At 52.1% G+C, this 25,211-nt stretch overlaps 11 protein-coding genes across 11 annotated transcripts; 1 reads left to right on the top strand and 10 right to left on the bottom strand.

Moving 5' to 3' along the window:
* Positions 1-386: 386 nt before the first annotated feature.
* On the bottom strand, positions 387-1,205 carry PG997_013414 (uncharacterized protein; the record flags this gene model as incomplete). The annotated part of the gene is made up of 1 exon (XM_066817728.1): positions 387-1,205. The coding sequence occupies one exon, from the start codon at positions 1,203-1,205 to the stop codon at positions 387-389; it is 819 nt and encodes a 272-aa protein (XP_066663420.1).
* Positions 1,206-3,530: 2,325 nt separating this feature from the next.
* On the bottom strand, positions 3,531-4,967 carry PG997_013415 (cytochrome p450 protein; the record flags this gene model as incomplete). The annotated part of the gene is made up of 2 exons (XM_066817729.1): positions 3,531-4,592; positions 4,635-4,967. 2 exons carry the CDS (start codon positions 4,965-4,967, stop codon positions 3,531-3,533), a joined length of 1,395 nt encoding a protein of 464 aa, XP_066663421.1.
* Positions 4,968-5,845: 878 nt separating this feature from the next.
* On the bottom strand, positions 5,846-6,532 carry PG997_013416 (uncharacterized protein; the record flags this gene model as incomplete). The annotated part of the gene is made up of 1 exon (XM_066817730.1): positions 5,846-6,532. The coding sequence occupies one exon, from the start codon at positions 6,530-6,532 to the stop codon at positions 5,846-5,848; it is 687 nt and encodes a 228-aa protein (XP_066663422.1).
* Positions 6,533-7,198: 666 nt separating this feature from the next.
* On the bottom strand, positions 7,199-7,894 carry PG997_013417 (uncharacterized protein; the record flags this gene model as incomplete). Its single annotated transcript, XM_066817731.1, has 1 exon — positions 7,199-7,894. The coding sequence occupies one exon, from the start codon at positions 7,892-7,894 to the stop codon at positions 7,199-7,201; it is 696 nt and encodes a 231-aa protein (XP_066663423.1).
* A 1,584-nt stretch (positions 7,895-9,478) lies between these two features.
* On the bottom strand, positions 9,479-9,852 carry PG997_013418 (uncharacterized protein; the record flags this gene model as incomplete). Its single annotated transcript, XM_066817732.1, has 2 exons — positions 9,479-9,689; positions 9,764-9,852. 2 exons carry the CDS (start codon positions 9,850-9,852, stop codon positions 9,479-9,481), a joined length of 300 nt encoding a protein of 99 aa, XP_066663424.1.
* Positions 9,853-11,487: 1,635 nt separating this feature from the next.
* PG997_013419 (uncharacterized protein) lies at positions 11,488-12,079 on the bottom strand (the record flags this gene model as incomplete). The annotated part of the gene is made up of 2 exons (XM_066817733.1): positions 11,488-11,829; positions 11,867-12,079. The coding sequence occupies 2 exons, from the start codon at positions 12,077-12,079 to the stop codon at positions 11,488-11,490; spliced, it is 555 nt and encodes a 184-aa protein (XP_066663425.1).
* Positions 12,080-12,756: 677 nt separating this feature from the next.
* On the bottom strand, positions 12,757-13,619 carry PG997_013420 (uncharacterized protein; the record flags this gene model as incomplete). Its single annotated transcript, XM_066817734.1, has 3 exons — positions 12,757-13,105; positions 13,162-13,480; positions 13,553-13,619. 3 exons carry the CDS (start codon positions 13,617-13,619, stop codon positions 12,757-12,759), a joined length of 735 nt encoding a protein of 244 aa, XP_066663426.1.
* A 1,726-nt stretch (positions 13,620-15,345) lies between these two features.
* Positions 15,346-17,217, top strand: PG997_013421 (uncharacterized protein; the record flags this gene model as incomplete). Its single annotated transcript, XM_066817735.1, has 5 exons — positions 15,346-15,737; positions 15,805-15,827; positions 15,894-16,373; positions 16,430-16,584; positions 16,765-17,217. 5 exons carry the CDS (start codon positions 15,346-15,348, stop codon positions 17,215-17,217), a joined length of 1,503 nt encoding a protein of 500 aa, XP_066663427.1.
* A 157-nt stretch (positions 17,218-17,374) lies between these two features.
* On the bottom strand, positions 17,375-18,745 carry PG997_013422 (uncharacterized protein; the record flags this gene model as incomplete). Its single annotated transcript, XM_066817736.1, has 2 exons — positions 17,375-18,431; positions 18,492-18,745. The coding sequence occupies 2 exons, from the start codon at positions 18,743-18,745 to the stop codon at positions 17,375-17,377; spliced, it is 1,311 nt and encodes a 436-aa protein (XP_066663428.1).
* Positions 18,746-19,101: 356 nt separating this feature from the next.
* On the bottom strand, positions 19,102-21,041 carry PG997_013423 (uncharacterized protein; the record flags this gene model as incomplete). Its single annotated transcript, XM_066817737.1, has 6 exons — positions 19,102-19,419; positions 19,475-19,681; positions 19,740-20,266; positions 20,321-20,530; positions 20,601-20,664; positions 20,790-21,041. 6 exons carry the CDS (start codon positions 21,039-21,041, stop codon positions 19,102-19,104), a joined length of 1,578 nt encoding a protein of 525 aa, XP_066663429.1.
* A 2,065-nt stretch (positions 21,042-23,106) lies between these two features.
* Positions 23,107-24,159, bottom strand: PG997_013424 (dihydrodipicolinate synthase; the record flags this gene model as incomplete). The annotated part of the gene is made up of 1 exon (XM_066817738.1): positions 23,107-24,159. One exon carries the CDS (start codon positions 24,157-24,159, stop codon positions 23,107-23,109), a length of 1,053 nt encoding a protein of 350 aa, XP_066663430.1.
* Positions 24,160-25,211: the final 1,052 nt, after the last annotated feature.

The raw sequence follows: 25,211 nt of genomic DNA on the forward strand, positions 1-25,211 counted from the left end.
ATCGTATTTTTAATCCCGCGATTATATATATATTATTAAAAGATAAATAAATAACGCGTCTTATACTCTTAAAAAGGTTAAAGCGATTCCGCCGCTCTTTAAACGTTAAATATTATAATAATAACAATAACCTAATTATCTCGGTGCAATAGCTGATCCGGGTATGAAAGCCGGTGTTTCGACTGCCGGAGGGATGCAGCAAGACGGCGAAAACATTCAATGGTAGGCTTCCTTCCAAAAATAGATGCATAGGTGCCGGTACAGGGTCATCTGAGAATAGCCATAGACAGATACTCGATTGAATCCTTAGGGGAACCATGCCGTCATATCTAGTACAAGGCCCTGTCTCCCACCCAAAAGTGTTTATTTGCTCTTTTCCGACAAGGTTACATCGCATTGCACCAAGATCGGCGACGGCCCTTATCCTCTATCTCCGCTCCGCGCCCGACCTCATCATTATACCCCATGGCCTGGCTTCCATGAGTCTCCTTGCCTTCTCCCGTCGTCTTCTCCTCCGCCTGGTTATCCTCAATTTCTTCATTTTCACTGTTCTCGTCGTTGTTAGCCAAGTCAATCGTGCCAGAGACGGCGTGGCTGTTGTTTGGATTCCAGTTGAATCCATGAGAGCAGAGCCAGATGGTCTGTATGACCTGCACTTCTAACGAATTGTCGTCGGTGTACTTCCTGAGACACCAGTCCATATACTCCTTCAAATGCTCTCGCTGTTCCCTAATATTCTGCAAGGTCTCTCTCGATACCTGGACTTCTCTGCCAAGTAAAGCCCCACAATATCTGCAAGTAGGAACACCCCGCAAGATAGGCTGTATATAAGCATCAGAGAAATAGTCCTCGAGGCTCAGCCACGGGTCATTGACGACAATCCACAGCGTCCGCAAGACCACTCCGAGTACATAGGCGGCTGGGGATGCGAGAGGCTTGCCGGATTTGAGGTGCCGGAGAAGCATGGCTAGTTGGCTGAAGAGCTCGTCGGTAGCGCACCGCCTGAGAACAGCCACCTCGTACTCATAGAGCCCCAACCGCTTCGCCACGTATCGCGGGTGCATACGGAGTACGTAGAACGCCAAAGCGTCCCTGTTTTGAATCGTAACTTTTTCTGGACCATAGAGTCGGATGCTACTCAGATCATTCGAATTTAGAGTGGTGGAGGCACGGCTGTGGGTGAGCGCAACCAGGTTTCGAGCCATGAAGGGCTCGGTGTAGTCGTTGGTGAACCCCTGATCAGCAATTGCGAATAGGTCGTCCAAGCACGAGATGAACGGCGCTGCATCCGTCCTGTGAAGCCTGTCATGAGCATCCCCCGACGTAATGCGGTTGTAGATATCTCTGTTTAAAAGGCCGAGGTGGAAGAAATCCACTTGTCTAGGTCAGCGATCGCCAATCTACACTTTGGGTTGACTCACAGGCAGAGAAATAATTGAGATCCCGTAGGTCTGAACTGAAACACGCTGTCCACGTCAGGGTCTTTCGCTGTCGTTGCGTGTTGCATCTGTCCCTTAGGCGGACACAACTTTCACAAGGGAAACTTCCTGAACACTAAATAAGTCAGTAGAGAATTTCCTCTACTTAGCCCGTTTTCTCTGTCATACCTTCTCCTTGTACAGTTGACATCTTAGACACGTCTTCTTGGCATACGGACGTCTCTGTCTTTTGATCCTGGACGAGTACACTGGTTTCTGCTGCCCGTTGAACATAAAGAGATCGCAGTCGGGGATACTCGAGAATGATAGTTTTCTCTTCACTTTATTATCTCGAGATAGGCTGGTGCTAGAGTGTTCAGCTCCCGTCGGAGAATTCTCACGGAAGGCAGAGGGTGCTTTAGGCCGGATCGGAACGGGCAGTCTTTGGGGCTCTTGACGTATATATGGCAGGTTGGCTCCTGATATGGTCTCCGGTAGTGGTCTGGAAGCGTCCATTCCCTTGACATGAGGGATAGCACCTGAAAAGATGAAATCCTGGGCGGGGTTGCCCATGGGGCCAATGGCCTGGTCGACTAATGTTTCATGGTTGGCGGCAGAGTTGGAGGCATCAAGAAGGGCAGGATCCAGGTATGGAAATTCCATCAAATCCCTTTCAGAGGCGGGCTGAGTCCAATCAAAAGCGCTGTGATCGAAGAAGATTCTCCCAAGTGGATCTTCGACTTCATGAGGCTCAGTTGGTTGACTGTTTAAGGGAGTGGTATTGACCGGCGGGACAAACGATTCGTTTGGAGATTTATTGTTGAGGAGCTCCAGCAGATCATCTCCCAGCAGGGCTTCCAGTGGCACATCAGGGGGTCAAGGACGCTGTGTACTAGCTGAGATGGAGAGCGACGGGAGTCCGCATCTCCTGCTGCATTATCCATGATGCGTACAGGGAGCAGTGATGATGGTAGGCTGTTGATGACAAGTATGGTGAGACTTTACCGGGACTGAAAAGGTGGCTGGGAGGAAAGCGATTGAAAGACTGGAGGGAGAGAATTCATTTGGAGCCCTTGGAGAATTTGGAGAACGGATTCCGTTTAAATACCCTGAGTCAACCGCCAGTTTCCGGCGAGGCTAGGATGTCAGGTATATTGTACATGCAAGCTTTCGTAAGATCACAAGAAGCCAGACCAATCAAGTGTGCTTATATCCAGCCGGAATTGTAGATCTGACCCAATTCGGTTTTCCGGTTCCTGGCCAAACGCTGATTGGTGTTGCTACACGTTCCGGTCCAAGCGCATACACTCTCATTGGACAGTTAACAAACGCCACCCGGTGAGCGTCTTCTTGTTCCGGTCCAACGACGACCTCTCATAGCGTACTGATCCTGAAGAGTGAATACGGGAATTCTTGTGATATCAAGCTGACTTCAGGTGTATATATAATCGTCCCACACGCCGACAATCCCATTGCTCGATCCTGGTGTACCCTAGATCAAGCCAGGACACAATCCACATACCATTCACCATCCCAATCGCTACGAGACAGCATCATCATGCAAAACGAATCATTTGCTGGAGTTGCCATGTCTACGGAGGCACCAGATCAATGGCCGACCGCCACAATCATTGCCTTGGTCTCGTTATTCGCTCTCAGCATCTTTTCGCTGGCCGGGTTTGCGATCAATATCTGTAAGTGACATCATTTTTGTGCCTCTATATAATCGAAGCTAATGTCACTGTCAGATACTTCGCGGATTTCTCGCAGGCTAGGGGTAAACGTCGAGGAACCGTGATGGGAGTACCGAGATGTTGGATTGGCATGGGATGCATGTCATTTCTATACTGGTTTGGATGATATAGAGCCTCGCCAACAGGGATTCTAGTGGGATAGGCCGAAACCCGGCCTTCTTCACGATCTGACTATGGCACTGGGCGAGGAGTTGGATATTCAAAGATAGGATAGCCAGGAATACAATAGATATCTAGCATTGTGATGGTTGCCAGTGGTGTGATAGGAAATGGAATAGTTGGTAATGGGGTAATACGAATAAAATGATCGACAACGATAGTCGTTAGTCACAGAACCAACTAGTCTCTTGTACGATCTCTATACTTTCCTCCATACCAATGGTGCCCTCTCTGGATGGAACATTTGGAGCAGCAGAACCCAACCACTATCCTCCCGGATAAGCCCCATGACCCGTTTCCGCGCCGCCTCGATAGTCTCACCCTCTTCTTTCCTAACCGCCGGATCCACCCGCCACTGCCGGAACAGTCCCACCATGAGAGCCACGAACTCAACCTGGGAGAACTTCTTGCCGGGGCAGTCACGCGCACCCTCAGACCATCCAAGAAACACACCGCGCTGGTTCATGTCGATTTCCTCATTCCCCAGTTTCGACTCGTTAGCTACAGTTGTAGAGCCAGACCCAGGCCGGATCCAGCGAGAGGGCCGCCACTCCAGCGAGTCGGGCCCCCAGTACTTGGGGTCCGTGTGCAATGAACCGTAACTGGGAAGTATGATCGTCTTTGGGGGCATGTCGTAGGTGTTGTCGCCCACTGTAAGAGTAGTGGCTTGTTCTCCGGTCCATTTGATAGCAGGGACGATGGTGTATAGTCGTAGCGTCTCGTATAATATAACCAAACAGCGCTTGAAGCGAGGGAACTCGACGCGGTGGTCTATCTCGTGCGGCTCCCGACCTCCGAGAACTAGTTGGATCTCCTCGGAAACCCATTCCTGGACTTCGGGATTGGTGGCAAGGAAATACAAAGCAAACGTCGAACTGTGAGCTGTCGTATCATGACCCGCAAAGTTGAACGTGAACATGTTGCCGTATATCTCGCTTTCGGTGAGGCCCCCAACTTCCCCATCCTTGGCCGCTTCTTGCGAAGCGCGGACCAGGAGTGTCATGAGATTATTGTCTGAGCTCTCTTCTCCGTCAGCAATAGCGCGCTTTTGCCCTTCGTACATAGTGGTCATGTACGCCTGGAATGCAATAACGGCTTGGTTGACCTGCCTCAGCTTGGAAGGGAGCCAGTACCGGGAAAGTGTTGCCAAGTTCTTGGGACCAACGGCCAAGATAAGAATCAGGTTCTCGAGGATGAGCGCCAGAGACTCCCGGTAGCTCAGTGATCGCCCCTTGCCGGTCGGCCTCTGCTCTGCTTTGCCCTAGAATCTGAACGATTTGCCGAAGCCGGCCCGGGCTAGTACGTTGAGCGTGAGGGTGCGGATGTCCTCTGCGCTGGACTTGACCGAGGTATTAGAAGACCAGTAACGGAGCATGCCCTCGGCTAGGCCTAGGGCTTCAGACCATACGATTTCGTTATTAGCTTCATTGAAACAGCGCGTGGCGACTCTCCGCTGCGTCCTCCACGAATGACCCTCCGCACAGGAGATGTTGGGTCCGAAGACTCCGAGTACATCGTTGACCCAGACCGGCCTGGGAAAGTTGTGGGATCTTTTGAAAACATTGACGATAGCTTCTGGGTCGTTCAGCTTCACCATGTTGTACTGAGGCGTCACCAGGACGAACAAATCGCCCATCTCGTAATGGCACCGCCAGCGGTCTTCCATGTCCCAGCCGCGCCAGCCGAAGCGGCTAATGCTATTTTCTGAGCCAATCCAAGGCACCAGATCGGGTTGGAAGGGCTAAAGGGCACGACTCGAATGGGAATTCCAATCGTGCGGGCGGCGGCATAGTTTTGGTACAGGGACCGGGCCCAGCTGAACCATGAAGCTATCATCAAAATCAGGGCTGGTGCGATAAATACCGTGAGCCACGACATTGCGTTGCGTGAGAAAAAGGGCCTTGCAGGTGTATAGGAGAGACAGGAAGGGCTTTTGGGGAGGAAAAAACAGAATGCTGGTGTCTACTACAGATATCCTGGGACAGAAGCCAGGTAGGCAGGGTAAAGCGGGTATGGGAGATTTGCGTTGCGGTATGAAGATATGTAATTAGTGGGTTGATACTACACTGTTGGGTGTTGGGCCATCCCTTGCAGGAATTAATAGAATATGGTGGGGTGAGTGGCACAGCAAGCGGCACAGAATGCGGTTCAGTAGGCGTTACCAGAAACAGCAAGAGACTTTTGGAGTAGATATCAAGTTTCACGATGTCGTCCACATCACTAGTTCTTATCCTGGATGTAACGTTGTATTCTTTGTTGTCCAGGGTATCATTCCATCAATATGTACACTTGCACCGGCACGCCTGGCGGGTTACGATATTAAAGACATATTGTAGGCCAAACGACAGCAGGATAGCCTCGTATCTATCGATGTAAATATCTCTTCAAAAGCCGAACAAACACTCGTGATGCAATTGAGGAACCAGCACCGATCGGGTCAAGATACGAAATCCAGTGCTTCCAGGATGGAGTTCAGTTGTCCATGTAGGCGTCTCTTCCCACTACCATCGATGCTCATTCGTCTTTGAGCTTTTCGCGGATGTCCTCGAGCTTCTTGTCCACTCGATCCTCGTAGTGATCAAGAATCTTCTGTTTGACCTCGGGGTCGTTCAGGTAGCCGGGGAGTTCCGGAGAAGCTTTGGAGCCTTGCTGAGGACATAAAAGGTCTTTGACCGCATTTCTTTGTGCTTTGAGACCAATGGACAATTGGTCGACGACTATCAGGGCCTCTCTGGACTTGCACTTCTGTTCCTCGCATTGCGTCTGGGCTGCCTCATACCGGCTCTCGAGATGCCTGATGTTATTGTGCACAGCCGCGTTCGCCTTCTCCAGGCGGTCCTTCTCGCTCCGCTCCTCTATCAGGTCCTCCTCCATGGTGAATACGAGCTCTTGGTACCGCCCTTTGATTTCTTCGAGACGTTCGTTTCGGCTCTGTTTGTTCTTCGCGTCCTCTTCCAGCTCCACCACCAGGTCTCTGTATGCCGCGACAATTTCGTCCTTTTGGTGCGTGAGACTGGCAACCGTATCGCTCAGCTCTTGAATATGCTTCTGGGCGTCGGCGAGTTCGACTTTGACGACCCCGAGTTCGCTTTGCTCGCATATAGACTGGACTGAGACATCCTCCGCGGAGGGGCCTGGCTTAATACGCTTAGGCGATGGCGAGGCAGTAGAACTGTCTTCTGCGTCGCGCTTGGATGGCATTTCGACTAGGTGTGGGCTGGATTAGTGGCCTAAGATGTCGACAAATCTCACAGATGTATATACTATGTCTGGGGGGGATTCTGATCGCTCGGGGTCTGTCGCCTCCACTGAGTAGGGGTTTCACTGTGCAGAGGTTGAAACATTTCTATACAATAAATACATGTGGCTTGAAAATTGAATAGTTGCTTGAACCCTTTCGGAGATACGCGTGCTGTCAAGATGGGGTTGCACGGTGAATGTGCCACTTCATAGTGTTTTATTTCTAGAAGAATATAGGCTTTTAGGTTTCAAATGTCTTATGAATTAGTTTCGGGAAACCTGGCTCCCACAAACCCTTTCTTTGTTGATGGTTGGAGAACATGGCATCGTATCGAGGTTGGAAAAGACGCAGTTTCCCCCAGGTTAATCTGGAAGACATCGCGAGTTTATACCACATACACGAGGTAGCACACGGTTCTCGAAAATCGTAATTCTTATTCGTATTGTGCCATTACTTCATTAACCGAGTCTCTGGGTTCTCTCCGCCGATTATCTCAATGAATTGCCCCCGGTAGTTTCCTTAGCTCTCAGCATTCTGCCTAAATTCCATGTCGAAGGTGACACTTGCAGCCCCATCTCATTCGCCAAATGCCGTGGTACAACAGGCTCGTGGATGCCGCTTGGAACCTAGGCTTCATCCTGTACCTCCCTATCTGGCTCAACATCCGCGAGATGGCGGCACATCTTCTCGACTGATCGGTTAACTTGGTGCTCGTAGTGCTCGACAATTTTCTGTGCGATGACAGGGTCTAGGAGGTAGCTGGGCGGGGTCTCAGAAGCGTTGGCCCTTCCGACATCGATTGCAGTGGTATCGTCATCCGAGAGTGTCGACTGGAGGTTCTTTTGGGCGTCTTTCCATGCTCGTATTCCCGCACACAGACCCTGAGCCACCGTCAGGGCCTTTTCCACGTGCTCGGTCTTACGACGGTTCTCGTCTTGTGCCCTGGCTACATCATTGCGCAAGGCACTCTCGCTTCGAATCAGTGACTGTGTGTCTTTTATGCATTCGTCTCGTGACCGTTTGGCGTTGTTCAGTTCCTGCTGGAGGGCTGCGTTCTGCTCTTGCAGTTGCTGAACCACGTTGCCTTCTTCTTCCAGACTTCTCTGGAGCTTGTCGACTTCCTCGGTCAATTGCGAAATTCGATTACCACGTAGTGCCAGGGCTGCTCGAATGTAACTGGAGACTGCACCGAGGTTCCCATCGCAAATATAACTCGTCATGCGAGCTATGATATTGTCGATGGCAGCCAACTCGTCAAGTTTGGCAGCCTTGGACGGGATGGGGGGCCCAGAGCCACTGCTGGCTTCGCGCTTAACGGGCATATTGGCGGGACCTTATAATCACGAAAAATTAGTAAATTGGGAGACGTGATTGTGTTTTGGAGATAAAACTTACCAGGTCAACGACTGGGTTGACAGCATCGCCCGCCGATATCCATGGAAGAAATCAAATCGAGAGTGGTGAAAGATGAGGTGGGCGGTGAAACGGCGTTGATATCGGGATGATGTGAGTTACTGCGGACGTGATGACAATCAATTAACCTGATGGAAGCGAGAAGTTGCAGAAACTGATTCATGTGGTGCTGTGGTGAAGCCGGAAAGAACTGGGTTGTAGCGAATGTGTGCTTGTGGAAATTCCCAATGCTGGTTTGATTCCTGAGCTGGGCCTTGTTTGCATTTTGGATGCCCATCTATTCTTGAAGCTGCTGTATCCAATACCCATGTTCCATAATGCTCCTCACTTTTCATCAACTTCCACAGTTGAAAAGACGCGTGTATATCATGGGTAAGGAGGCTCCATGACCTTTTCAACTTCCACACTGGGCCGGGAACAGCCGATGTCCTCAATGTACGAGCAGCCAATGACTTTAACGGGATATTTGAGTATGATCGCAAAGTTGGATTGAAGATATTCACGCCATATCTCATTGCGCAGGAGTACGACGGTGACTGGGGGAATAGCACAAATGAAACGTCCATAACATTATAAGCTACGGGTTGGCGAATGGACTCCAGAGTCTTTCAGTAATGGCGACGTAGGCTTTCCGTTAGCTAAGACCAGCGTCTCAGAGCATAGAGCACTACTGAGCACATGCATAGTGTCTTGTTTCCTTGGGGTTGAAGTCGTTCACGAGATTTACGTGGGCGGCACTTTGGTGTACTGCCCGAGAATTGGCTCGTCTTGTCCGATGGTTTCGGGTGCATATCTCAATTGACGCCAGTGGGGAAGTCAATCGAAGCATGTCCTATATGTCTCGAGTCTTACTGAATGAGCTTGAATGAACTAGAAAAGTTGACTACTTCTATGCTCACATCTGTCCCAGCAAGGTTGTGAACGGCTGCGTCGTAATCGGATGTTCGTTGATAAGAATATGAAGTCGCTTACTTGAATACGCCCCTCAGTGGATGAAGGGCTCTGGCTAACCATGCTGAGAGAACAAGAAAGGATAACGATATCGATGCGACGTGCGATGGCTTGAGGTAAAACGAAACACAACAATATTATTCCCTAGCTTGCGTCTACTCATTGGGCTCCAGGCCTCTTGGGAGAGGTAAAGGGTGCTGGCGGCGGAGGCAATCGCACACTAACGTAGGGGACAATCGTTGTGCATCACGTGTAGCAGAGCAGAAACCACGGCCTCAAGTGTCAATACGATAGATGGTGTTTTTTAAATATTGTAAGGTGGTAAATGTAATGAAATTACTGAATAGCGCATGCGACAATAATGTTCGCAGTGATATGGTATAGGTTAGGGGTTCTAGCGCTTCCCATGTCTGTGAAAACGCAGATGGATATTTGATGATGACCTAAACTCCGACCCATGCAAAATGATTAACTCCCAAACCCATCAATCAATATCCCCCGGTGGCTTTCCCTCTTTCTTTCATTGTGGTATTTGTGCGATTTTATTTGGTCCAGCCCAGGATGTTGAGGAGGTTGTTTCGGGGGTCACCGTTGACCTCGATCTCGAGAGCCTTCTTCCGGGCGGCCATGACTTCGGGCGTGTTTTGTTGGTCGAACATCTTATCAAAGGTGCTTTGTTCACGGCCCAGTTCGTTGCGGACGTAGGAGACGACGGCGTAAGTGGCACCGACGACGGCCAGAGCGGGGAGGACCCTGAAGGTGGGGGAATTGCATGTTAGCACAATTCATTACTGCTATTTCATAAAAGCGTATTAGGAAAAACGTACCTTGTGCTGAGGACGGGGCTGCGAGTAGCCGCTATTCTCGCGGCTGCGGGCATCTGAGGGCGCATGCCTTGTGGGTGGGTGATAGCCATGGTGTTGTATAGGTGGGTATGGAATATGCAGATGTCGATGCAAGTGGTTGCGGGTGTCAGACCGAAGCGCTAAAGGTCGAAGTAGCAGCGTTGCACTGGATTGAATTAAGTGGTGATTGATTGTCGCGTTGCACGAGATATTGCTTTGGTGGAATGATGCAGACTGCAGTGAAACATCTTGGAACGAACCCGCCTGTTCCCCCCATATTATATACAGTTTCCATATGCCGAAGATGACTCTACGGCAATAACTCTAGACCCCAAGCTCCCAAGACCATCCGAACAAGACGAGAATCCTTCGAAGAAGATCCGCGATGCAGTGGTCCGATGTTTCCTGGCTGCTCACGACACTGTGGTGTGATTTGGCCCAAGCGGTACCCTGAGCCATACCGGATTTCGACGTAGCGATCCAGCGGCTTGGGCTGGTAGCGGCGACTCCCGCGGGGGAGGGACCAGCAGGAGTCAGCGGGAGCCCAGCAAGGACCAGGAGGGCCAGCAACACCCGCCGGACTTAGGCGCTGTAAGGCCTGGCCCCCAAGAAAACCCAGGGACAGCCGCCGGTCCGCAATCAGGTAAGGCTTTCCCCGTGTTTTTATCGCCAGGGTCAGCCGGGAAGCAATTTGTCAATTGGATGCGCACGCTTTTTGGGGGAATGAATTCCCGGCGGAGTCCGACCGTCTACACCCGCACCCTTGAATTATTGTAGTTGCTTGTACCCTTTGCCAGGGCCCTTGTGTGTGTATCTTATACGTTGTCGATACGTACGATCCGAAACGTATAATTATTACGGCATGAATTTTGGTGTAGTATTTCGTCGGTTTTTATGTTTCGAAAGGGACGCTGATATATATCGTACAGAAATTTGGCCTGTCTGTACTTTATCCGAAGGTTAAAACAGCATCCACCATTTAACAATAATTCAAGGGTGCGGGTGTATTTGGCGGCCATGGAATGCAACCTGTTCGTCCCAACGGCTGGGTTTGGTGTTGCATTTTGCTGTCTGTCAATCGGTCCATTCCCCACGCTACCAGAAAACCAACCGAACTCCAGAACGTACGAGATGGATGACTGAATCGGAACTGGGGAAATGGAGAGAATGCCTGGACCATGCCATCTACCATCCGAACCCACTCGAACTCTTTTCGCTGCATGTGTCAATGTCAATATTCGCATTGCTGACAGGGCTGTGCATTTTGGCAATGATCCGACCTTCTCAGGTAGGTTCCGACAACCGCCATTTCTAGGAGCTGTCCGAACTCCGACGAACTCCTAGGGCGGCCAATAGTGATCGACACAAAGGTCATACCACCAATTCAATTCCCCCTAAAGCTGCTCCATCTCCACAATTAGTTCAGCCCCTTGCTATACGTAGCAGGACAATGATCAATTCACACAATTCCAGTCTTCTGCAGTCGATTCCATTCATGTATACTAATCGTGGTGTTACAAATCACACGTACAAGCAAGATGGCACTTAGTGCTATTCTTTATTGTGGTGAGCAACAGGCCCATGGTCGGTCTTTATGAGCTCCTCGACGGCAACTGTGGTGCCGTTGATTGCCTTACCACATAGTCCTCCCATTCATCTGTGGTCTCGACGACGATGTAAAACCTTCACTCTCAGTGTTGATGGCGTTAAGTCTCCTTGGCCGCCTTCTTCGCTTCCATCTCTTGCTGCAGCTCGTTCTGTGCGCTCGCCATCGCGACGTCGAATGTATTCGCAAAATTGCGTCGTGCTGCCATGTTGCGGGCGGATCGGAGTCGGCTGTACGGCTCTCGACCAACCGCCCACCAGACCCAAGTCTCAATGAGTCGCGATTTGGGAATGAAGTTAGGTAGACCGAGGATGTACTCAAGGAGGTCTAGGTTCTTCCGGCCGACAATCCAGCTATTCTCAAGAGTATCATGGAGAGTTTTGCGGGCTGTCTCGGCGATATCAATTCCTTGCTTGTGCGTGAACGTCGGTCTTTTTGGGAGCTGTGGCTGTGTCGGCTGGTTCCGCATTCTTGGTGACCACAGTGAACCCATCCTGCTCGAGGAACTCCTCCTCTTCCTTGTGCTCTTTGGCTTCGAGGCACTTGGCGCATGTCTCCTTGCTGCGCTTTGTGGTGATGTGACGGTGGTCAATCTCTTTGCATTGGTCGCCCAAGAGACACCAATTGCCGGGTTTATGTTCGGCGGTGGTGCAGCCGCATGCATGAATTGTCTTGGTTGTGTCAAGGCACATGGTGGCGGTGTTGTGTGAGGATATGCTTGGTCGAATTAAGGATGGCAGTTCTAGGGGGGCTGAAGTGGATGAAGGAACGTTGCTGGGGAAAGGAAGAGAAAGATTTGGGGAGGTCGGTGACGGGAACCTGCTTTATGGCGTAAGAGATCATTGAATACAAGCCTTTAGTACTTCTCGAGTATTGAATCGGACAATAAAGAGGGCACCTGAGATCATTGTCATGATACTGGCACAACACAACGATTAAGACAATAACTTCAAAACATTCTAGCAGTGTCCTGTACCACAATACGTCCAATGTATCTTAAAACAGCACTGCATACGCGTATAGCTTATGAATATACGAGGCCTACCGTGTCAAGATTGGATACTACAACAATGGATAAATCGACCCCAATCCTTCCATGCTCAGACTACGTACGTCTTACCCAGTACACTTAGGCCCCTAACATAGTAGTATCTATAGCATATGGTGAGGACAGGGACTGTGTAGTTCAAGAACAGAGAGACTCAAGAATCGATCAACTGTAGGCCGTCACGTTATTGATAAAATTTAACAAGTGATATTTTACGCACAGAAACTACAAGATACTCTAAGGGGAAGCTCCAGCGAAACAAACGAAGTCGAAGAAAGGGAGACATTAATAATAAATGGGTCACATCACCACCTGGCCCTATCAAGGGTAGGCTGTAGAGGTTACAGTTGCCCAGGCCGTAAGAAACCCTCCCCAAACAGGCCCCCCGAAAAATGTATCGCAACTTTCCGTTGGCAAGGGAGGAAAAAGAGATGGCATCAACCCCATAAGCCAAAGACCGGGGCCCGCGGCGTAAGCGGGGTTGGCCAACAGACCCCTTGGGTCGGAAAGATTTGCCGCATTACCATAGGTGGCATTGGAAAAGTCGAACTCATTGCCGAGTCTGAACTGAGGCGGTGTGAAGGTAACAACACTGCTGGTGGTCGAATTCCCGCACCATTCGAACTTCGTATAACTGTCTCCAAAGTGGCCGAAGGAAGTTGGGAACGCCCTGATATGGTAATCCATCAATATGAGTTCGAATAGGGGAAACGCAGAGCACCTTACATCGTTGTCGTGCGTTCGAGGCTGTCAGTCACAACCCGCACCTGGGTTCCCGCGGCATTGGTAGGAGACGGTATCCAGTCGATGGGCATTTTGGTCTCCAGCGACGTTGTATTGGAAATAGTGTTGATGACGGTAATGATTGTTGCCGTGACATGCACGCTGGCTGGGCCTGCGACAGCCTCATTGGCTGGGAAGTCCGACTGGGAGGCCAAATCCCACCATCCGTCTACTGCACCGAACCAATTCGCAATCAAGGTACATTGTCTTTCGCAGGCACCATCTGAAACTTCAGATTGCACCGTCGTCGGGGTTGCGATGACTATTTGAAGAGGTCAGAATACTTTTCTCTTTTGTTTCTTTCGAAAAATGGGCTTGTTTGAAGAAGACATACGAGCAATAACATTCTCAATGATACAGGAGAATAGCAAGAATGCGGTATAATATATCGAAGAAACCATCGTGATGAAATGAAAGTTCGTAACGAAATTAGTGAAATTGGATTTTATTTTAATCAACAGAGAGTAAGCAGCCGGCTATTATATTCAATAAACCAGGCTGTCCGCATTCCGCAGTGTGCCTCTCAGGCAAGACCCTGAGAGTCCACACCCATGGCCATAGTGCCTAAGCTGCAGAGTAGCCCGTTGAGGCCATGAACAACAATGTCGGTGATTGGACAGAAGAGGACCAATGAGCTTGTCTTATTGCAGTGTTCAATTGCATTCACCGGACCATGGCACGGATATAAAGTACATGCCCGCAGCTTTTGGGGGCCTCCTGGTATCCATAACTAGGCAATGTCTATTGGGCAGGGGATGAGTGCCGCGTGAGATGTTACGTAGAACCCGATAGTATGTATCATGTTGTCTCTGATAGGTTGCCTGGTCTGAGTCGAAGAAAAGAAAAGGGGGTGAAAAGAAGGGAAATGCAGATGTAAAGGTTGCGGCAGTAAGCTCAAAAGCAGTGAGAGCTGAAAGCTATATGAAGCCAAAGATCGTCGCGTCAGCACTGCCATATGCTATTTTTGGTTAATTGTGACGGGCAATATCAAACTCCTGGAATTCCACCAACCAGATTTGCCTTGCATGTCGCCAGGCTCAAGAAACAAAAGCAGCCCCTGAAACACCATCAACCAATGAACGGCCGATACGCCACCAGGTTCCAAGAGAAAAAGCAACCCCCGCAGCCCCCAAAGATAAATGCCACAACTATGAGTGAATGTCATTGGGCCCAATCAATGCTCTCATTGGCCAGCTGTTGGCATGGACCCCAAATATGCAAGCACACACGGCTCGCCAAGTATGCCATGGCGAAGCTATGCAGCTACGGAACAATCACATGCAGTTAGTAGAGAGTGTGACAGTCTCTTTAACATGCAGATAATAATTCGGCCCTGTTGATCAATCAGGCCTGTCTTTGAGTGGCTAGAATCTACGAACATGAAATACGGCGTATGTAGAGTTATTGTGGTGTACGTATTTTTAAACTATTATTAGTCCATTCAAGTTTAGTAGATATTCGATTAGACAGCTGAATACCTTTACTTTGAGATAAAAACGCCTCACTGCAATGGTCACTTGGCACCTATACCATGCCCAATTCTCATTGGGTAGCCCCCGACCTGAATCCAGTGGATGCGACATGCAAGCACGGGTTTGGGAACCCACACTAGGCAACACATAGGGGGAAAGTAATAGACTGTCCGTACAAGGCTGATCAACGCTTATAGGTATAGATGGGGTAGTTCCCCATGAACAGGATATATAAGAGGCCAGTAGCAATGGCGGCCGCCTTCGAGTCAGCGCGAATGCGACTCACGCATATCTGTTTCAATCATACTTGACAAGGCAGAAAACACCCATACCGACATAACAACAAAGCATGAGGTTAAAATGTTTCACTCAGCTCAAGACTTTCCTTTAGTGATCCAATCGTCAACTCATTCTGTCCCTCATGCCCAGGGCTCGGTGAATGCAGCTGGGGCTATGACCAGGCCAGAACCAGGCATGGAATATCAACATCCCGAACCAAGAGTTTCAGCAAACGGTACATCCCCCAAGCAGCCAGGTGACAGGGCTACTGTTGTGGTCTCCTCTTTAAAGTACTCATCTACAGATGGCTTAAGCGACGGGAGTCTTAAGAAAAGCCCCAATCCTTGGTCAAGTGTCCCTGGCAGCAAGCCGAGCGATGTCCCTTCGAAGTTCCGTACTCTACAGCTTGCAGCTTGTCACTATCATTGCGTCTCTAGCCCTTCTCACCTTTGTCATCACCTATGTACAGGCCACCTACGCCGCCCAAAGGAGTTCGCAGCAGGGACTACCGCTCAGCGGACTCCTCGAAACCAAGGCCAGCACCATCATTGCGATCCTCAGAACGTCGCAAGGCCTACTGTCCATGATCACCCACATCACAATCGATGGTACTTTTACTCTTCTTCACTGGAACGGGATGGCGCTCCCTCAGGGGTTGCCGTACCAGACAGTCCTGTCGTTATCCCCCTCCACAAGCGCCTGGGGAGTCTTTGGTATCATCAAGTCCGGATTTCCTTCGCTGTCAACCAAAGGCCTGGCGGCACTGAGGTGAGCATACGAGCCCCACTGATACTGTGAACAACATCCCTTACAATGAGCAGGTTATCCCTTCCAGCCTTTGTATGGATCTCCGGCTTGGTGCTATTCTGTAAGGCTAACCACCATTTGTAGCTGTAACATGGATGCTAACCATGGATGCTTAAGTCAATACTTCTTCCGTCACGGTATACGACACTGCATTTACGTACCCAGTCACTGCGGGAGTCGGTAGATTCAACGGATCGCTGGTAGACCCCTTCAAATCATTCTTGCACACCCTACGACCGGGGTACCCCTATACGACAGTACCGTACAACTATCTCGCGTCCGCATACACCCTGGTTGTGAACCCCTTGATCGCGACAGTGGCAGAGCCAAAGGGATGCGCTGCCGAGCCGTGCATCTCATACCTGCTCTCTGGCGGGCTGACCACGGTCATACCTTGGGTACCCAGGGACCATACGGATTATTCCCTGGTGCGGGTGAAACATGCCCCCTCTATCCAAGCCGATTTCACAGGGCCATTGGCGAAGAACATATCATTCCACAGCGATGACTGTGATATCTTCGGACAGAACGATGTTCTAATTGGTATCCGGCTGTGCCTGAAAAGGAATCCTTCAGACCCAAGCTTACTGATGGCGGGTACGTCAGAGCACAACTCCATAGCAATGAACCTGAGTTACTAATATTGTGTACAGGAATGTTTGTCTGCCAGACTGGTATCGCCCAAGGGGCATGCGCTACGGGCCGGCCCACACCAAACATCACTACCCAAGTGTCATTCCACAGCCTACAAGCTTCCTTTGTTTCTTCTCGGAAGAACTACACGATCACCAGTATTGTAGACACCACGGTAAGTAATAAGGACGGACCAGACGTACCTCGCATTGAAACTGTTTGCTGACGATCGGGCCACATCAAAAGGAGGCGACCCCAATCCTCGACCTCGAGCTGCCCGCTTACCGCGAAGCCCTGCGCTGGCTCCTAAACTACACGGACGCCAACATTCCCCCCTCCCACCTCCATCGCGCAGAGCTTCTGGAACTCGCAGAAGCAGCTCTCCGACCCGTCGACCTGGGGGATCCTCGAGCAGAACTTCCAGAGCATCCTCGTCTTCCCCTTCTGGCTGTTCAACGCCCACAACTGGGGCAACACGCAGATCAAGGAGAATGAGACCATCTCGACGCTGCCGCCTGAGTTCTACACGGAAGCCTCCTTGGTAGAGCGCTACGACAAGCTCCGCGTGGACAAGGGCATGTTTGCTTTGTTTCTGGCACTGCAGATCATTGCCATACTCTTTGTCTCGGGCGTGGTGGGCTGGGTCTGGTTGAGTGACAGTCCGGCGCGGAAGCCCTCGTCGTTTCCGCTGTTTGATATCGTGTTTCGGGCTCAGGTGCAGGGCGATGGCGTGGGGAAATGCCCCGCGGATATCAGCGACTCGGCTATCATGTCTGGATTGAAGGACACGAAAGTCAAGGCGGCGTAACATACTCCTTGAAGGTGGTAGTTTCCAAGGCTCTTACAGCGTTTAGGCACACATGGGTTATCAACATGTTTCTATTCATCCACATGATCAAATGTCCTGCCCTGTCCAATACCATCACCAGTATAGCTTAGACGTGCGTCACTGTCGTGCTCCCGGTTCAGAGGGACTCCAGCCGACCATTGAGCTCCGTTGGACCAGAGGTTGATGCACTTAACGCTTCCGAGAATGCATGTACCGCATCATGCTCATGAATCCATCTAAGATCGGGCCTGTTCGAGATCCTCGACCGCAACTCCTCATCGGACTCCGTCTTTCCTATGCGCCGTACCATGTTCTCGTTTCGTCGCCGTACCGTCTTCTGCACACGGTCAGTATGCGGCTTCCGCGTCCTCTCATAAAGCCTGAGGGCCGCCCCGATGTCCGCGCCGCCGACAAAGCTATCACCCGCTAGTAGATTCTTCACAGCCTGCGCAAACGCCCAGCCGTCATCTGCGGCGAGGCTCCCTCCCGCCGCGTACGCCCCGCCGTGCGCGTGGGCGGCATCCCCGGCCAGCGTGACACGGCCGCCGCCCAGGACCCAGGTCTCCAGCCCATCAGCGGCCGAGTTGGGGTACACCTTGGTGTACGGCGTCGCGTCTACGATAGACCGGACGAGGGGGCTCCAGGGCTTGTAGAGCTCGCGCAGATCATCCACCGCGCCGGCCGAGTCCCATGCCGCAGCTTGGTGCCGGGCTTCCGCCGGCGGCGCGTCGGGGTCTTCTTGATGACTCCCGACGACGGAGAATAGACCTTGGGCCAGAGGGGTCACGAAGAGGGTCCGGTCCGGACCCCAGATGTGCACGGCCTCACGGGGGAGGTCGGGGATGTGCTCCACGTGCGAGATCGGGAAAACAGACCGAAATGTGGTCCAGCCGGTGATCCGGGTCTTCGAGGTCGAGACGAAAAACTGGCGTACGGGGGAATGAATGCCGTCTGCCCCCAATAGGATGTCGGCGACTTCGCTCGATCCATCGACGAACGTGATGACCAGCTTTTGCAATTCTTCGTCGAAGGAGCATGATTGGAAGGCCTTGCCGAGGTGAATAGTCGATGGGTCTAGATGTCTTGCTAAAGTTTGCTGAAGATGCGGACGGAAGAAACGAGCTGTGTGATGATGCTGTTCCACAGACTCGCTGTGTGTATCAAACGATACTACTTCATCCGTCTTGTAGTGACTAAGTACGTCCAGAGTCAGCATTTATATCTTTCTATTGGCCAACAGGGGGTAGCCAAACCGGTATATCATGGGATGCCCCGTCTCATTCCGAAAGGCCACCGACTCGTCCAAGGCGTCGGAAACCCCGAGTCTCTCCAAAGTCTTCATTCCATTCGGGCCCAAAGCGATCGTTGCCCCGACCTCCCGAAGTTCCGACGTCTTCTCGTAGATCTGCGCGTCAACTCTGGGCTCGTCCTTCAGTGCGATGGCGGCGGAGAGCCCCGCAATGCCGGCGCCGATAATGGCTATACGAAACCTTGATGGATCTGACATGACGCTAGCTATAACTTACCGATCTAAATATTCAATAGACGCCAAATTGAAGTGAACGGAGATGTCAGGAAATAGCCTTGTGTTGGTGACTTTTGGGGTTTGATTAGGGACAGCAGGAGTTGGGTATCGTCACGCCATACAAGCCCCGCTTTAGCTTATCACCTCTAATAGGGGGTCGAGTCTTCGGATGTAGTATCCGATGCAAGACCTACATTAGTATCTGGTTATTACATTCCAGCTATCCGGTTTAATCATTCTTCCACTCGACACGAGACAGCTTGGAATGAAGTAATGCGGAAATCAAAATTAAATGCATTCACCACGCTATCATCGAAGTACACTCAGGAGTCTATCATCTACAAGAACCATCTAAACTCCGCCACCCTCGGCCCGTCCCTCAACTTCAGCGTGGGCACGTCCCGCGCCGTAAGGTTGACGCCCTGCAGGCGGTTCCGGCGCTTGTTATCGAACATCATAAAGGCACCGAGGCAGACCGACACGAGACAGCCGACGGCGCCGAAGACGGCGGTCGTGATGAGCGCGGGCTCGTACTTGGGCGCGTCCTTGGTCTGGAACACGTTGCTGGCCACCAGGCCCATGAGATTGGCCAGGGGCACGCCGACGGAGGTCAGCGTGAGGCGTTCGCCTTCGTGGGCGACATTGTTGTTGTACCACTGTTAGGAAGGTTAGTAATTGGTGGCATTTGGTAAATGCAAAGCAGATACTTACGGTGCTCAGTATGACGGACGGGGCGCTGGTGCCCCAGCACATCATGAATGTCGCAAAGTACGCGACCTGGATCTGAGATGATACGTCTTGAATGGTGGCGTAGATGACAAAACCAATGAATGTGAAAGCAAACCCTAGGGTAATGAATGGGAACCGGATTCTCGTCAGATCGGAGCTGAAAGCCAACAGCAGTAGCATGACCGCTCCCTATTACCTAAGTCAGCATGTCTGATCTTGTTCAGCCGAGGGAATATCGAGAACTTACGGTGATATTGGGCGCCACCGTGTACAAGTTGGTCTTGACCTTGTCGTAGTTCAACCTCTGCACAATCTGGGGCAGGAAGAGCTGCACCGCCTGCAGCGGCACGCCAAGGCAGATCTCGATGAGCAAGAAGCCGTAGGTCGTGGGTCTCTTGAACACTTTCAGCGACTCCTTCAAGTTGAACTTCTCGTTCACCACCGACGAACTGTCGACCAGGATGCGGTGGTACGCCAGCGCCTTCTCGTCGGCGTTCAGGAAGCTGGCCTCGGCGGCGCTCTTGGGCAGGTACCAGAAGGCGAACAGGGAGAAGAGGACGGTGGCGGTGCCTTCCACGATGAACAGCCAGCGCCAGGCGTAGTCGATCAGATGCGAGTGGATCTGGAAGACGCCAAAGGCTAGAAGGCCACTGAATGCACTAGCAATGTTGGAGGCAGCATAGAATATGGCCAATCGTCGTGCCAGTTCCCCTCGGCGGTAGAACGTAGTCAAATAGTAGATGACGAGCGGGAAGAAGGCGCTCTCGGACATGCCTATTGGTATACTGATTAGCCGACGATCCAGTAGTTAAAGGAAGAGGGGCATACCAAGGAACCATCGTAGTGCGAAGATGCCGCTGAAGTTCTTGGCAGCGGCGGTGAGGAGCGTCATGCATCCGAAACTGCACATCAAGATAGGCAAGACGCGAGCAGGCCCAAACTTCTTGCCGAGCATGGCAAAGGGTGGTGCGAATATGACATAGGGGACGAAAAAGATGCCCAGAATCAGGTTGTACTGGCCAGGTGCGAACCCCAGGTCTAATTGGCACGGCACGTTAGCACAGCACACAAATCGGATGCGGATAACATCGAAAAGGAGCCGACTGACCCTCTGACATTCCATCGGTTTGTGCATTTCCCAGATTTCCTTTATCGAGGGAATTGAAGAGGTACTGATGAACGAATTGATGTCAGTCTCAGTTGGTTGGTTCCATGTAAGTGGTTACCGCAGCCAGCGGCAGCTACCCTAAAGCTTAGGTGCCGAGAAGCTGGGGGCGTAGCACATGTGGGACGGGACTTTGGCGTAGCGTAGGGGCGTAGGACCTACCATAACGGCCAATACCGGCAGTAATCGAAAGTCGAATTTGCGACACAGCGCCCTCTCGGCCTGGGTGTCCACGACCCTCGCCGTCTCGCCAATATCGACATCGCCGCCGCGGGCGCTCTCGGCGTCGGCAACCTTATCGCCGCCGACCATGGAGCTCTTGGTGACAGAGGCGTCGTCTCCGGGCCGCATGGCGCCGTCCTCGGTTGTGGTGATGGCGGTCATGTCTTGATGTCGATCTTCCTCCAATAGGGTCAAAGATGAGTTTAATTCCAATCAGGAAGACGTACGTATCCGCTGACTGAGACGAAAGCCACCGCGAAACACCACGCGAAACACCACGACTACTATATACGACGAGGGCGCGGCAATTAGCCCGACGCGGACGTTTGATAAGGGCGTGGTATGTATTAGTCTGCTCGATGAATCCCCAGACTCTTTATCGGGGGCCCCATCGCTGATCCGAGAGACCGTCATTTCCGGGGTCGTTATCTGCCGCGGTTGCGGGTACCTCATTGGCGGGCGGCCGGATCCTCGTTATCTCTTGGGCCTCCGAGTCAGCTCCCCTGCCTGCGGGCTCCTGATAAGCACCAAGGCACATGGGTGTCGTGTGCGGCATTACCGTATCGTCGGTAATGCTGTGGGATGTTCTTATTAGGTACTCTATTCAGCTCATGCGGCTGTCGCTATCATTTGGAATTGATTGCTGCTGCGACGGTTACCTGTTTCGCATGGTCAGCTCTTTTCATCCGAATACGGTGACCAGCACCAAGTAATACCAAGGTCCCATGAGTGTTTGGTGCGGGCATCCAAGAGTCGCATTCCGCAGGCTGCGCCGTGGGTGGTTTGGTTTGCCTGTCCATAGCAGCTTGAATGTTTGCTTGCTTGCTTACTTCCTTTTTCCCACCAGGGCGTTCGGGCGGTCTCGCGTGTATTGCTGGAATTGGCGGATGAGCGACGATGGGATCGGAAAGCACCCAGATTGGCGGCCGGGACACTCTCCATGAGAAAGCCCACATGGGGGCGCCCACGTATTCGGGCGCGCGCGCCCGCACGCCCTCCCAGTGCTGTAGTCTATTTCAAGACACCACCACCACCACCACCACTACCAACCCAAGAACCTGCGATCGGCGTACTACGTGCGTACGCCGAGAACTGCAATTCCTGCATCCGATCGCATATCACATTGGATACCGACAGAAATGCACATGTAGGTCGCATCTGCATTTCCAATCAATCGCATCGGATGGCGGTGACACGGCAGACATCCTCTCTTTCCCTGACCACTGACTGCCCTAACTGCCCGCCCCCCACGGCTCTCGACTATCGTTCGACCAACCCCACGCGAATGCTACCATGAGGCTCGCATTCCCTTGCCCATCTTTCCCTGCGCCGGGCGGCTACATGCATCCCCGAGCGTCGGGGATGGCGTGCTATGGAAGGAGGAATCGAATGATATGGAATGGGAAAAAAAGACTCGTCTTTTTCTGCTCGCCCTTTCAACACTCGGTGAGCAGGTAAGGCAAGCAGCCCTGCCAAGGATGGGCGATCGCTGATCCAGAATTTGAACCCCCCTGCGATGTGCTGCAGGCGGGAATTTAAGCCCCCGGCGCGGTGCGGTGCAGTGCGGTAGTGCGAACCACGAAAGTCACCCCCTGGTCGTAGAACAACTTCACGTTCGTATCAACCTCAATCATGATTCCTGCGTAATGGTTCAATCACCTGCACTGCATTGACATATCCCGGCCGAGGATCGGCCCAATCGGATCGCCCCGAGTACCGAAGTGTCACACAAACAGGCGCAAGGTTAATATGTGTGAGTCGATCCCATCTAGGTGACTGCAGCACTTGGGTCCGGTACTTTGTCAATCGCCTGGCACACCGAAATCAGAGTTGGCTAGGGGTAGAGTAAGCAAGCATCATGCGATACCTAGGCAGCAAGTTCGGATCTGACCGATACTGATGATGGGAAGATACGGTGTGTGCGTGTCGGTTACGAATTCACCACCGGGGCTTGAGAGGGTGAACTGACACCATAGTTGAAGTCTCGTGTCCAACCCAGAAGTTCATATCGTGGCGCGGATGGTATGAACCCAGAGATATTGTGGTAAATGTCATTTCTTCAATCGTAAAATCGTGTTGCCATTAAGTTGTGACTATTTGGAAGAAATGCATAAATATCCGAAAGCCTTTTTGGAGTACCTGATGGTTAGAACCACTAGATACCATAAACCAGACCATACCATATCATGACTTGTTCACAGTATGCCCCTTTTCATGCAGTCATGCCTCACAACTTGTTCTCAAGCTCCATCAGCTCAGCAAAGGACTCGACAATCTTGCGTCTCTCCGCGCCTTCGGGCTTAGGTAGAGGCTTGCGAGCCCACCCACCATACCCCATATACTCCTGCATGGCTACCTTGGTTCCCACGAGGCCCGTCTGAATGGCAGCCCAGTCCCCACGAGCCAGGATCTCCTGCAGCCGTTGGGCCTCCTGGATCTTGCCCTCGTCGTAGCACTTCATCGTCTGGATGCAGGTCTTGGGTGCGAGGTTCGCGATGCCTCCAATGATACCCTGGCCGCCGCTGATCATCGTCTGCAGCGTAAAGTCGCCCGAGCCGCCAAAGCATACGAATTTACCGGCCGCGGAGTTGGATCCGTTTTGCTTTCCATTGCTGGACCCCTTGAAGGCGGCAGCCACGCGGGCGAGCTTGCCTGTGTTGGCGCAGGTGAACTTGCAGCCGACAATGTTGGGGTGCTGCCCCAACTCGATGAGCACGTCACTGTTGAGGTCGAGTCCGCCGACAGCTGGAGGGTAGTTGTAGAGGATGATGGGAATGGGCGAGGCGTCTGCAATGTCTTTGAAGAAGCTCTTGATGCTATCAGATGTGAACAAGCCCTGATAGTAAGAGGGAGGTAGGATGAGGGCGTAGTCTCCGCCTGCGGCCGCGGCCTCCTTGCAGAGCTCGATGGCTTGACGAGTAGCCTGGGCTCCGCACCCGACGATCAAGGGGGTGTGCGAGAAGCCGGCGGAGTCTAGAGCCTCTCTTGTGGCTCTGGTGACGGTGTCTCGCTCCTTGGGCGTCAGGTGGACGGCCTCTCCGTTGGAGCCCTGCACGGCAATGCCTGCCACGCCTTCTCGGGCGAGGTGGACGGCATGACGGCGGACAGTTTCGGTGTCAATCTCCTCATCCTGGTCGAAGAAGAGTACCGTGGGCACGTAGACACCGGGGACTAGGGGGCGGGTGGTGTGAGACATTCTGGCGCGATGAAGACCGCTGGAGTGGCTGGCAGACCGACCATTACCGTTCTGTGTGGTGTCGAAGTCTGCGGAGGGAGGCATGGCGAAGATAAATAGACGGGGGATAGACTAGTTGCAAATAGAGTTTGGTCAAGCCGAGTCGACACAAGTCAGTTCGGGCTATCATGAAAAGAAGATGGGGTCAGAAGAAGAGGGTCTGGGTCGATCCTTGTACTTTGCTGTGGAATCTCGGATGGAGTGTGCGGGTCTTTTTTATAGTTGTGCGGCTGGCTGGATTCTGTTCCAAAGCCGTCCGCCCGGGCCGGGCTTAGATGACAGAGGAAGATCATTGGTCGTGTTGAGGAGTGGTGTCGCATGCTGAAATGTACGAGGTAGCGAATTGAGGATGGTAAGATACATTGGAAACCTCCCCTCAGGGTAGGTGCAGCCACACCATGTTCCATACTAGGGAAGCCGGTGTGTGTCGAAGGTGGGACGGGTTCAATCACATCGAATGGAAGCAAGGGCGACGGGCCGGGGCCCTGGCACTGGGATCAGTGGAAGGAAAGATTCCTTTGGTATGGTAAAACGGGTTACACGTGCAGGAGCCACGCCGGGATGCGTTGGCCCTTGGCTGTGCAACGGGCTCCCTCTTCCCCTGGATTCTCAGACGGCATTTGGACCAAGGTCCATGAATTGGATGTCAGGGTACACCCAGTGTAAGGTATTCTCGATGGCGAATTCACATACACCTTCATGGGGCACACGTGTGGTGGCTGCCAGGCATTGGTCATGCCAACCTCATACATACCATATGAACTCGGGGACCGGACGTTTCTTTGTTGAGTTTGCGTGCCCGTGGAGGCCCCGGACGATCCCCGATGGACTTTGGTGGGCCAGCGGGGTGAAGGCGTCATACGCTCTCTCCGGTTAGTGCGGCTCCAGCCAGACTACAGCGTCCACTGTCCGCCCGCGTGTTGGGCGATTGACTGGAAGTTCTCGCCAAAACACTCTTCCGAGGCAATGTGGCCGCATATATTCCTCGAAAACTGCGAGACGTAAGCACATGAAAATGCAGTGAGGTTCGAATCGCCGCTATTCGCCCAATGCTTGCCGTGTCTGGCTGACGATCTAGCCCTGTTCTGGGCATCGTA

This window comes from Apiospora hydei, assembly GCF_038363865.1.
Source record: "Apiospora hydei strain CBS 114990 chromosome Unknown utg000009l_segment0_segment0, whole genome shotgun sequence".
Taxonomy (NCBI): domain Eukaryota; kingdom Fungi; phylum Ascomycota; class Sordariomycetes; order Amphisphaeriales; family Apiosporaceae; genus Apiospora; species Apiospora hydei.